General features: G+C 53.2%; 1 protein-coding gene across 1 annotated transcript in view; it reads right to left on the bottom strand.

Moving 5' to 3' along the window:
* Positions 1-438: 438 nt before the first annotated feature.
* Positions 439-12,020, bottom strand: part of LMF1 (lipase maturation factor 1) — a 144,238-nt gene continuing 132,656 nt past the window's right edge. The window contains exons 10-11 of the mRNA XM_042036866.1: positions 7,491-7,603; positions 439-1,100 (exon numbers count right to left, since the gene is read on the bottom strand). Coding sequence (XP_041892800.1) covers positions 926-1,100; positions 7,491-7,603 — 288 coding nt within the window. The 3' untranslated portion in view covers positions 439-925. The remainder of the gene's footprint in view (positions 1,101-7,490; positions 7,604-12,020) is intronic.

Below are 12,020 nucleotides of genomic sequence, written 5' to 3'. Positions count from 1 at the left end.
CACTGCTGGCTGCCGTGCCCAGTCCATGGAGGGTGCCCGAGGGGTGTCACCTGTCACTGTCACCCATCCAGGGGGGTGGATCCCATCCTGAGCTGGATCCACTGGAGAAGGAGCAACTTGGAAGGAAAATCCACTGAAACCATGAGGGAGCCCCGTGCAAATGCACCCTTGAACCCACGGGAGAAGGGGAGGGAGAATTCTCCTCTCACGGCCCTGGATCACCGGGACGGGGATCAGACACTCGGACACGACACCAGATTCTCCCTAAAACACAAATAAATCCCACAACGCCCAGGACTCACCTCACTCCTCACCTGTCACCCCATTCCTGTGGGAGCTGCCGTGTCCCTGGTGAGCCACAGCAGGGCAGGCACTGAGGCTCCTTTTTTTCCCTTTTTAGCACTTCCAGGAAAAATAAAAACCCAGGGGAGCTCCCGCTGGTTATTCCAGAACTGTTCGCTTTAATCCCTTTCCAGGAACGCGCTCCTGGTGCTGCCCATTGAGTACATGTGGTCAAAAAGGTGGGAAAAACATGGAAAAGGGCATTCCTGTGCCTGCATCCGCAGCCCACACAGCCACAGAGATCCCTCCTGGTTTGTTTTCCCGTTTTTGTTTTAAACCCACATTCATCTGCTTTTGGCAACACCAGCACCTCCCCCCAAACCAGTCATGGCTCTTTGCTTGCCTTTTGCCCAATTCCAGAGGTGACAATTCCTGATCGGAGCAGCCTGGCAAAAGAAATCAGTCACTGAGGTGAGAAAAAGCAGCTCCACAAAGCAAGTGGGCAAACTGGCTGGGAATCCTCTGGAAAACAGCTGTGAACAAGGATATGGATAAAAAATAGAGAGGCAGGAGGTGTTTGCAAGGGAGCTGCCCGTTCTCCCTCTTCCCAGCTGGTCCCTCTTGTCCTGGCTGGCTTTTTCCCTCAGTCCCGCACAGGATAGGGCCAATTCCTGTCCTTGAAGAACTTCCTCAGGCCCTGCAGGTTGACAGGGGGGAAGTAGGGGCCGATCCTCTTCCGGATCCACCACTTCCCATCGCTGGCGTGCTTCCCCCCGGGCTGGCTGAACTTGTACTTGAAGTGTTCCCCCCGGATCCACCTGTGGGAGACAAAAACAGGAGCTCAGGCCTTGGCGTGACTCCTGGGAAGAGGCTTGGACCATGTTTTTATTCCCTTGGCATTGGAGTTTTTGAGCCTTTCTGAATGCAGAAATGAGCTCGAGGGGCTCAGGCTGGCTCCACATCCCAGTACTTCATCCTTTCATCCATCCATCCTTGTGATGCCCACAGCCGGCAGCAGCGACATTGGGAAAGCTTTGGGAAGCTCCCAGGCTCCTCTTGATGCCATTCAGGAATGCTGGCATCCAGATGTGCCTCGGGAATGATGCAGGAGCAGAGGGGCTTTAACACCCCTGCCCTGAGCACTCCTCACACCTTTCCACAGCTAAGTATGAAAGAATAATAATAAAAGCAGGAATAATAAGATTTTTTCCTTTCTGAGAGCCATCCTGGAGTATTTCTGCCTGGATATTTTGGAGTAGGGAGTCTGACTCCCCCAGCACCCCCCGCCCCAGCCAGTGGCCGCTCCGCTAGCGCGGCTCTGAGCGCATCTGTTTTCCGGCTGCTCCGGGAGCTGACAGCAAAGGAGGTTTGAAAGCAGTGCAGAAAGAAACATTCATCAGTGTCGGGAAACACTCTGGGAGCTGCCCATGCCGCTGGATCCGGGGGGTTTGTCCCCCTTGATGTAGGACATGCTGACAAGGGCCGGAGCGGCGCCCGCGCCGCCTTTGCCGGGAGCATCGCCGGCGTCGCCGGGCGAGTCCATAAAATACCCACAAAATAAAACTGTCAAAGTCGTGTCAGTGCTCATTTAAAGCTGCTCTGCTCCGCTAGGAAAATACAGACCCTGCTACTGAGCAGGGCACCGCAGCTGTGGGATCCCTGGAGCAGCCGGGAAGGCCCTTCCTGCTGCTGAAATAATTAGGAACGGCTCCGATGGATTTGCCATCAGCGCTCGGCTTTGGGGAGCAGGGCAGAGGGCAGGGCATGGGGAAAGCTGCACCCAGTTCAAGGGTTCTGCCAGCACAGCCCAACAGCTCCGTTTCAATCCTGCTGGTAGCCAGGAGAGCACGACAGGAATGATTCTCCTACAAAAACATGGGAAAACCCCAGGGAAGTTTGGAGTCTCCATCCTTGGAGGTGTCCAAGGAACACCTGGATGTGGCACTCGGTGCTCTGGGCTGGTGACCAGGTGGGGATCGGGCACAGATGGGACTTGATGGACTTGGAGGCCTTTTCCAGCCTCAATGATCCTGGATTCTGTGTTCATCACACTCATCACATATTCCAGGGCAGCTGTGGCTGCCCCATCCCTGGAAGTGTCCAAGGCCAGGCTGGATGGGGCTTGGAGCACCCTGGGACGGTGGAAGGTGTCCCTGCCCATGGCAGGGGGTGGAATGAGATGGGCTTTAAGGTCTGTTCCATCCCAAACCGTTCCATGATTCCATGATTTGATGACCTCCATGTTTCCCCTCTGAGGATGAAGGAAGATAAATGGGAAAAGGGGCTCTGAGTGGAATTTGGGGAGTGCAAACCTGCATCTCATGCCCACAAACACTGCCCTGCAGCTGCCACCTTCATTACAGCCAGGGCCATTCCTGCAGTCCCTCTTTCCCCTGTTTTCTGAGGCTGGGAAAAGCCAAACAAAGGCTGAAGTGTTTTTCCCACAGGGTTTCCTTTGCAGGAGCACAAAATTCCTGTTAATAACTGGAGCGTTACTGAACAGCCACGTCCCTGAGGTTCCAGGTAGCCACAGGTTCCTCTCCAGGATGGTTGGAGATTTCCAAACTGTGCTGCCTGGCTGCTTTCTGGAATTCCCAAAACACATCCACCTCCAAACCCAGATCCACCTCCCACAGATGCTTCAAAGGCTGATTTTATGGCAGTCCCTCTCCTGCTCCACACATCCCTCCACCTGCCACTCTGGTGCTTCAGGGTTTGTCCTTCACTAAGCGACTGCAGAGCATCTCCCAAGAGGGATCCATCTCCATATATTCCCAAATAAATGTGAGAAACAGGGAAAACCTGGAACCCAGGGGAACATTTTCTTGCCAGGCTCAGGATGTGAAAGCTGCAGCGTTTAATACCCACTGGAGCCCCTCATTTCAGGGCTCACAGAGTTTACAAGCTCTGCCAGTGTTTATAACCTGCCTGGGTGCCTCAATCCTGGAATTATGGGATTTCCCAGCTCTTCCAGTGCTGGTCCTGCTCCCTCTTCCTGGGATTCAGGGAGGGAAGGTGCTACAAACTGACACCCTCAAGTCCATCGCTCCAGGGCTCACAGGGTTTGGGCAGTTTTGGGGCTCCCCCAAAGATCTCCTGGCTGCTGGAAGGGATCCACAGGTCTTGGAGTCTCCCTGATGCTGGAAACTGAACCTGCAGGAGATTCCCCAATTCCTGCTCTGGAGAAACGGGAACAGCTTTGGAAAGGCCATGAAGGAGCTGCCTGACCTCACCAGGATGTCCCAGGTGGTGACAGCTACTCGGAGAAGGATCAGCAAGATTTGTGGGTCAGAGGAGACACGGAAAGGTTGGGAAGGATGATCCCAGCCACCAGCAGTTTCCCAGGATTTACTGAGCAAACACAAGCTGGCAGCTCCTCCTGGCTCCCTGGGAAGCAACTGGCACCAGCTCCCATTACAAAATGGTTTTAAACTGAAGGATTTAGATGGGATATTGGGAAGGAATTCCTCCCTGTGAGGGTGGGGAGGCCCTGGCACAGATTCCCAGAGAAGCTGTGGCTGCTCCATCCTGGAAGTGTCCACGGCCAGGTTGGACAGGTCCAGTGGAGGATATCCCTGCCCATGGCAAGGGTGGGACTGGATGGCATTCCAAGGACTCTTCCAGGAGGTGGAAAACCCTCTCTGCTGTGACAACAACAAGGAAAGGGGACAAAAGGGCCCTTTGGGCAACTTCTGATCCCACAGTGGTGCCAGGAGGGCAACAGTGCTGGTGGAGGAGGGAGAACTGAGCCACCCCAAGGACCCATCTGCCACCAACTTTGGGGCATCCCCACCGGACTGGGCAAGGCCCTGGCCTCGGGGGGAGGCCAGAAAGGCTAAAAATAATCAGCATTATTTTTTAAATCAATATTTTCCCCTCAGCAGATGCCCGGGAGCAGCTGCCCCGTGGCGCTTTCAGGAGTCGCTCGTATATCAGCCCCTCCTGACATCTCCCAACTGGATGTGTTAAAAATTAGCAGCAATATTGGAGTTGTTGGGATGGAGGCCTAAATCTCCCAGACAGCTGTAATTAGTTCCAGAGGGTGCAGCTGTCTCCCTGCAACAGCTGAGGGGTTCCAGGGAAAAAGCCAGTGGTGGTTTCTGTTAGAATTAATGGCCTGACAAGGCAAGGAGGGGTGGGAGAGGGAAGAAAGAAAGAAAGAAAAACATGGGTGTCTTTTTGGGTTGGTGAAGGGGTTTTTTGGGGGTGTTTAATCTCGAGGTTCCCTGCTCTGTTGTAAATCAGGTGGTGGGAAGTCCAAATTCATCAGAGTAACAGAGCCTCCACCATTGCTGTTCTTGTCCTGTTGGTGGGAGGGAGAATAAATTAATCCACCTTGGCCCAAATTTGGGGAATCAGAGCAGTTGTGGGGTTGTTTTTTAGTGCTGCTGATTCCGAGGCTCCTGCAAGGTCTGGCCCTGCAGAGCCAGAGCATCCCACGGGCAGCTGAGCCTCCAAACCCCCTTGGGAAGTGGCACAGTGGAGTTTTCCCTCTCTGGTTTTCCCCCTCTGGATGGGTGAGAAAGGGAGGGTCAAGAGGGTGGGACAAGGCCAAGGGAAGAGCAAACTGTGGGGGAAGAAAACCTGGCTCCAGATGGATCCAAGGCTGGAATTTACCCTGCCAAGGAAGAGAGATCCCATGGCCATGGGACATGTGGGGCTGTCCTGCTCCACAGCTACCAGAGGCGGCTGCAAACCAGAGTTCCCAGCCTGGGGGAAATCCTGACAGCTTGGGATGAGCTCTGCCTTCCCTGAAATGCTGAGGTTGTCTTCCCCCAAAGCAAATCCCTTAAACTTCCCTTCAGGACCATGGAATTTAATTAATTTTAATTTTAATTTTTAAATTAAATTCAATTAATTTAATTAATATTCTGGTAATATCTGAGAGATTCATTTCTACCTGCACCCCAGTGATGCCTGGATTTTCCAGGAATTCCCACTTCCTGCCTGCTCTCAGCTCTGCTTCCAACAGCTCCAGAGTCACCTTTATCCCTCTGGGGAGGGTCCAGATTGGCTTCTACGAAGTGCAAATATGACCAAGCTCTTCCCATGGCTTGGGCTGACCCCACAGATCCCATGGGATATGGGATCCCACGCCCACACCTTCTGCCAGGATCCACGGGACTCACACAGCCTGGAAATCCGGCCCAGGTATAAAGTCCAGTCACTTTAAAATGGGAAATAAAAGGGCAATCCAATAAAAAGGAATTCCAAATGCCACGTTCCCCTCGTGTTCCTGCAGCCAGGGAGCATCCAAAGGGAAGCACCAGCTCCCTCACCACCACCACCACCACTACAAATCCAGCTTTTCACATCCATGGTGGGGCTTTTCCAACAAAGTGCTACTTTAATTGGAATAAAAATCCTGAAGTGACCATGATTTAACATCAGAGACACCGAACAGACCCAAAAACCTGGGGTTTTTTTCCCCCTCCCATGGGCAAAACCTGATTTTTGCTTTCTTTGATTGTTGCAGCCTTTTCCATGGTGTGTTCAACACTTCTTAATTTCTCAGCCCAAGCCCTCCCGTTCAGATTTATGAGGGCTGGGCTTTTAGGAACTATCCATTGCCCCAGAATATTTGGGAAATCCACATTCCTCAAACATCCCCGGCCTCGAAGTCCAAGCTTCCCACTCAGCCAGGCTGGGCCCTCAACAATGCCCTCATTTTTAATCAGTCACCTGTTTCTCATTTGAAGTTTATCACACTTGAAAAAATACTGTAATTTTTTGAGTTGTAAAGAACCCTCCAAACTTTGGTCTCCGAAATTTCATTTCGAAGGCATTAACTCATTCTGAAAGTCCCTTGGCTATTTAAGGTGTAGAGTTTCCATTAACAGAACAAACTCCGTGGAGGACGGAGCGCAAGGTTCTTATGGAAAACAGTCCCTTCCCCTAATTATTTAGTCTAGCAGGGAATGAAAATAATTAAGTCTCAAAATTCCCTTTAGAGTGGAGGGAGGGGGGAATAATAGTAGGAAAATTAGGGTGGTTTTTTTTTCCACCCGGCTACTGCAGGGAGCAGGGCTGTGGTGGGAGTGAAGGGATCCCTAAGGTTGGCAGCAAACTTTCCCCTCAGCCGGGATTGCAGTCCAGGATTACAGAATCACAGGATCAGGGATGGTTTGGGATGGAAGGGAGGTTAAAAATCATCCAGTTCCACTCCCTGTCAAGGGCAGGGACACTTCCACCACATCACAGAGGGCAGAGTTATGGGATATTGGGAAGAAACTCCTCCCTGTGAGGGTGGGCAGGCTCTGGCACAGAGTGCCCAGAGAAGCTGGGGCTGCCCCTGGATCCCTGGAAGTGTCCAAGGCCAGGCTGGACAGGGCTTGGAGCACCCTGGGGTAGTGGAAGGTGTTGGGGTTGGAACTGGATGGGCTTTAAGATCCTTCCCACCCCAAACCATTCCAGGATTCTGTGATTTTTACCAGAGGAAACATTTTGGTAATAGTGGGCAGTTTTCAGTGCCTCAGCTGGAGAAGGAGCCTCTCCTCAGGTTTGGGGGATGCACTGCCCTAAAGCTGGAAAACATCAGCAGGATCCAAGGGGAATTTCATTCCACACAGACCTGCATCCCTGTTTGCAGTGCATCCTCAGAGCCTCGAATGGAAAACATTAGCAAGAGCAGAATGTGACTTGAGTTGATCCAAAATGCCCCAAAAATGTTTTCTCAGCTAAAAATAACTCCATCAACAAAACAGACGCTTTTGGGACAAAATTCCTTTTGTATAAAACCTTGAAGTTTTCCTCTGTGCCTCTCCCTGGCTGATGTTGGCTTTGTCTCTTCCTTGAAAACACAAACAATTCCAAGACGAGTGTCCACAAACTCAGTAATTCCTGCAGGGCTGTTTTGTCTTTGAAATGCCCCAGGAGATCCACGGAAATGGTGGGGTTTGAGCTGAGCTCACAAGGACACCGTGGCAAAAGCCCTAAAGCTGAGGGGCAGGAAGCCACTGCAGAAGGGACCATTCCTGGCCAGGAGCAGCGACAGCGAGCCCTGCATGGAGCTGCCTGGGAATGGGCTCATCCAGAGGGTCCCTGTGGCCCCTCCAGGGGGGAATCAAGGTGCTGGCAGCACTCTGGTGTCCATCAAACCCACCCTCAATTCCACCATCAAATCCCAACTCCAACAGGGACCTCCTGTGCACATCCAGGATGGGAACAACGTGGAGCTTGCAGCTCCCTCGGGATAACTCCAGGCTTACCTTGGAGGGTCTCTGCCTGCGAAGGGGTTCGTGGCCAGCAGGGACAAGGTCTCCTCTTCCTGGGCCAGCAGCTTCCCAGCCAGGTGGATGATCCATTCGTTCTGCTCGTAGGTCTTGGGGAAGGAAGAAGAAAGGGAAACGTTAGGAACTGCTGGGCTTTTCCTGGGGTGTTACTGGGATTAAAGACTTTTGAGGAGAGATTTCAGCAGATTTGGGTGGAAAATGATGAAATTCCCAGTGTTTCAGAACACATCCAATGGGATCCTAGAAGTCCAGACAGAGGGCAGGGAGAGCTTCCCTGGGTTTGTCTCATCTCACTGCCAATTCTGCCCCCAAATATTTGATTTAAACCGTTTATTTAGCAGCAAACCCCACAGGGGAACCACAGCAGCACATTTTCTGTGGATAATCCAACCATCCTTTTTAATCCAGATTGCTTTCCCCTGGGAAAAGAGTTTGGGTTGGTTCCCTGGTGTTATCCAAAGGAAAACAGAAAAAAGTGGCTTCTCTGTTCCCAGTTCCTGTCTCCTCTTTATTTCCTGCTGTGTGATCCATCCTCTTTAAATTCCTTCCTCAAGGAGCCACTTCTGGAGCAGCTCTGGGTCCCCCAGCCCAGGCTGCAGTGGCAGAGTTTGACTCTGAATTTAGGCAGCCGAGGGAAGCAGGGAGCTGGACTGGATGATCCTTCTGGATCCCTTCCAGCTTGAGATACTCCCTGCTCCTATGATTTCCCTCCCTGCAGGAATCCTGCTCTTCGCTCTTGTTAAGGCTCCCTAAAAACATTTCCCCATGGTGGCTTCCTGTGCCTTGGGCTTCCCTGAGATTTCTTCTTTTCCTGCTTTTTCCGCGAGTTCCTGAGTGGATTTTTGAGTGCAAGCAGCAGGGGACACTGTGGGAAAGGGAAACCCGGGAGCTGTACCTGCAGGGCTCTCACAAAAACCCAGCCCCGAGGCGAAGCTGCTCTGCAGAGCTCCCTCATGGCCCGGTTTGTTATTCCCGTCGCCAAGGGAAGCGGGAGAGAAACGCCATGGAAAACACCGAGCGCTGGTGGAAAGGCCCATGCAGGGCAGCTCCACCTCGCAGGGTTACTGACCCCAGCTCATCACGAGTTAGAGGAAAACCGCAGTTATTTCAGCCAACGAGTTCTGCAAAATGATGACTCTCCCCCCTTGCCTGCTTCCGTCCTGCTCCTTCCATCTGCTCTCATCCATCAGCGATGGGTGCTGGAGACAGGGATGCTCCCCACCAGCCCCGTGCTGAGCCTGCCACCCCCTCCACCAACCCCCGGTGCCACCTCCCGACACAGAGGAGGAGGGGGTGGCTCTCATGAGGGACAAGGGACTGAGGCCACCATGGTCCTGACACAACTATCTGGGAAAGGAGCACTGGAAGCAGGAGCTTGGCATCGTGTGGGATGTGCCACACGAACCTCACCCATCTCCCAGGGAGAGCTGGCACTGTCCCCATCCCTGGCTGTGTCCCCATGGGCGACTCATTCCAAGTTTCCAGGATCTGGAGGTGCTCAGGCTGGGATTTGGGAAGGTGGGTGCCACCCTGGGAATCGCTGGCTGGGAGAGAGGATCCCCCAAAAGGTGCAACAGCAATTGCAGGGATCAAAGATCACAAGCGACACCTTCAGTGTCCCGAGTCTGCGGACATCCCAGTGCCCTGTACAACGTTAAACATCATCTCCAGGAGATCCCGGGAGATTTGAGGGTTCCTGTGTGAAAGCTGGGAAGCAACAGGAGAATGGAAACAGGAATCACCAGACTCCCCGAGCTGGAGCTTGACGGAAGCCCCCAAACCTTCAGAGCCTGACTGAGAACCGGGAGGCTCCGGGAAGGTGGGATTGGCTCCCCGGCTCCCGTGGTCTCCAAATTGTTAATTAGCAGCTCCGTGCGCACCAGAGTTGGACTTCTGGTTTGTAAAGTGTTTTTCTTGTAAAATTTACAACATGTCTGGCCCCAGCGAAGTCTGCGGTGAGAAATTTCCAGCCGGTGCAGCCCCCACCCCCCTTCCCGCACGGAGCTTTGGATCTCGCTGGAGCCGGAAGCGGGAGCCGAGCTGCGCTAACGACCCTGCTTAACTCATTACTCTGCAAAGTGATACCGCGGCAAAGGGGGGCAAAAAAGAGTCCAGGAGATGTGGGCTGCACCCAGGGAAGCGTCACTCCAAGGGGTTCCTCTGTCCCTGGACCCAGAGGGATCCAGCTCTGAACTGGATCAGGACAGAGGGATCCGGCTGATGGTGCCAGCTCTGAGTGAGCAAAACAGGACAGGCAGAGCCTGAACCATCCAGTGGGTTAATTGTAACAGAAAAAAGAATCCAGGCTAGATGCACGCACTGCTGGCAGGTGGGCAGGCCTGTTTTGGGGTCATCTTTAGGGTTTGGATCTGCAACGAGCACGAGAAGCAGCCGGGACTGATCCTGCACAGCGATGGATCCCTGGGCTGCTCCATCTCCGTCAAGACACAGATCACGACTCCCGCAGCTGCCCCTGCCCTCCACTGGGGCCAGAGCTTCCCCCACGCCACACAGAGCCCGTGCTGCATCTGTACTGGGGTTACTGGGGAACCAGTGAGCACACAGCCACTGCAGGGAGCACAGTCACTGTCTGACCCTGCCCAGAGCACTCCTGGGGAGGTGCAGCCCCCCCGGGGGAGGAAAACACTTCCCTTTCTCACCTTTCTGAGTTTTCTTTCTGTTTTAGCACAGAAAGCAATTCAGGGACCTAAACACACAAAAACCCCATTGCCAACCCAAGTGCAAAACTCAAGAAAGGCTCAGGGGGAGCAGAGCTGAGGGGTCTCAAAGTTACACAACCCTGAAGCTGAAGCCTTTCTGTGTTCACGGACATTCCATGCAGATCCATGGAAGTGCGAGGGGCAGCTCTCCAGCCAGACCATCCTCAGCTGTCCCTACAGCTGGTACAAGCACCCAGAAGCCCCGAAAATCCCGTTTCAGGTACAACAGAGGGGACTAACGAAGAACTTCGGGCACTTGGTGCTGAGACCCCAGGAGCTTTGATTTGCTGATGGTTTTCAGCCCCGTGCAGTGCTCGGGCAGACACTTCCCCCCATCTTCCCACACCAGTCTCACCCCAAATGCCACTCTGGGAAGGGGTTTTGCTCCTCGTCCCAGCCACACCGAGGAGCTGAGCGTCACCACCCACCTCCCGAGCAGCGCTGCCCCGGGGCTTCCCTGCAGCTGTTGGCACTGCCTGACCTCTCCACTCCGACACTTTTCCGGGGAATAAACACGGTGTTCTCACCTTGAACACATTCGCTTGTGTCCAGGAGAATTTAATAACTGCACAGAATTGAAACCCAAAGCTCTGCTAAGGCAGGCCCCAGCGAGGAGCCAGAGCAAAGCAGCCACAGTAGCAACCAAACTGCTGATAACAGAGCCAAGGGAACGTTATCATCCCAAAAAAACCCACAGAACCCCCCCAGCGCTACAGGGAATATGTTCCCAACTGAAATAATAGTAATAAGGAGGCTTTTCCTTTAGCTTTAATTGGTCATTTAATGAAAAAGGACTGGGGATTAGTGTGGTGTTTTATGGAATCTCGGGGCTGGCACGGGCGCAGGAGGAGGTCAGGACGAGATGCACATGTGGGAACAGCTGGAAACTTGGCACGGGAGCCCGGGGTTATTATTTCACGTGGTTGGGAGCCCTGAGTGGTTTCACATCAGAGTCAGTGGCTGCCAGAGGGGCAGGGCAGGTTCCATTTCCCGTGTTATGGTGTGAGGGGTGTTTTTTGTGTCACTGCCGACCCACTGTGGATGTAACACGGGAATTCCACCATGGAATTTCACCATCCTGGGCATCCTCACCCTGTATCCACGCTGCTGCTTGCACTGCTGGAGTTAAGCACCTTCAACTGTTGCTGTTTAGGGAACTTGAACTATCAGGAGAAACAATCCCTGTCCCACAGAAAGGAGGGCACAGTTTATGCCCCCCTTTGTTGTTTTATGTAATTGCAGCTCACCATCACTTGTTACCATCCTGCTCTCCAAGCAGCTTATCCAAGGAAGGTCCATTCTCATTATCTCCAATACCCACACGGAATCATGGAATGGTTTGGGTTGGAAGGGACCTTAAAGCTCATCCAGTTCCATGGGCAGGGACACCTTTCACCATCCCAGGTTGCTCCAAGCCCTGTCCAACCTGGTCTTGGGCACTTCCAGGGATCCAGGGGCAGCCACAGCTCCTCTGGGAGCCTGTGCCAGGGCCTCTCTGCCCTCAGAGGGAGGAATTTCTTCCTAATTTCATCCCCTTTTTCTATTAGTTTCCCAAAAAGCCGTGTCTCCAGCCCAACGTTACTCACTAAAAGCCATCCCTCAGAAAATCCTTGGGAAAGCAGCTGCTCCCCGAAGGAGGCAGGAATGAAAGGCTGCATGAGAGAGCAGAGCAAGACTTCAGGAGCCAGCTCCTCGATCCCACCTATCCAGGGAAAGGGCGCACCTGGCACAGCTCCCATATCACCTCTGGCTCGGGGAAGAAAAGTCCCTTTGTTCCAGAGGGGGG

Source organism: Corvus kubaryi, unplaced genomic scaffold (assembly GCF_017639235.1).
Source record: "Corvus kubaryi isolate FWS band 111438036 unplaced genomic scaffold, C.kubaryi_AGA036_p1.0 37387, whole genome shotgun sequence".
NCBI lineage: Eukaryota > Metazoa > Chordata > Aves > Passeriformes > Corvidae > Corvus > Corvus kubaryi.
The sequence above is the reverse complement of the archived record's forward strand: the minus strand, read 5'-3'. Positions and strand labels throughout refer to the sequence as shown.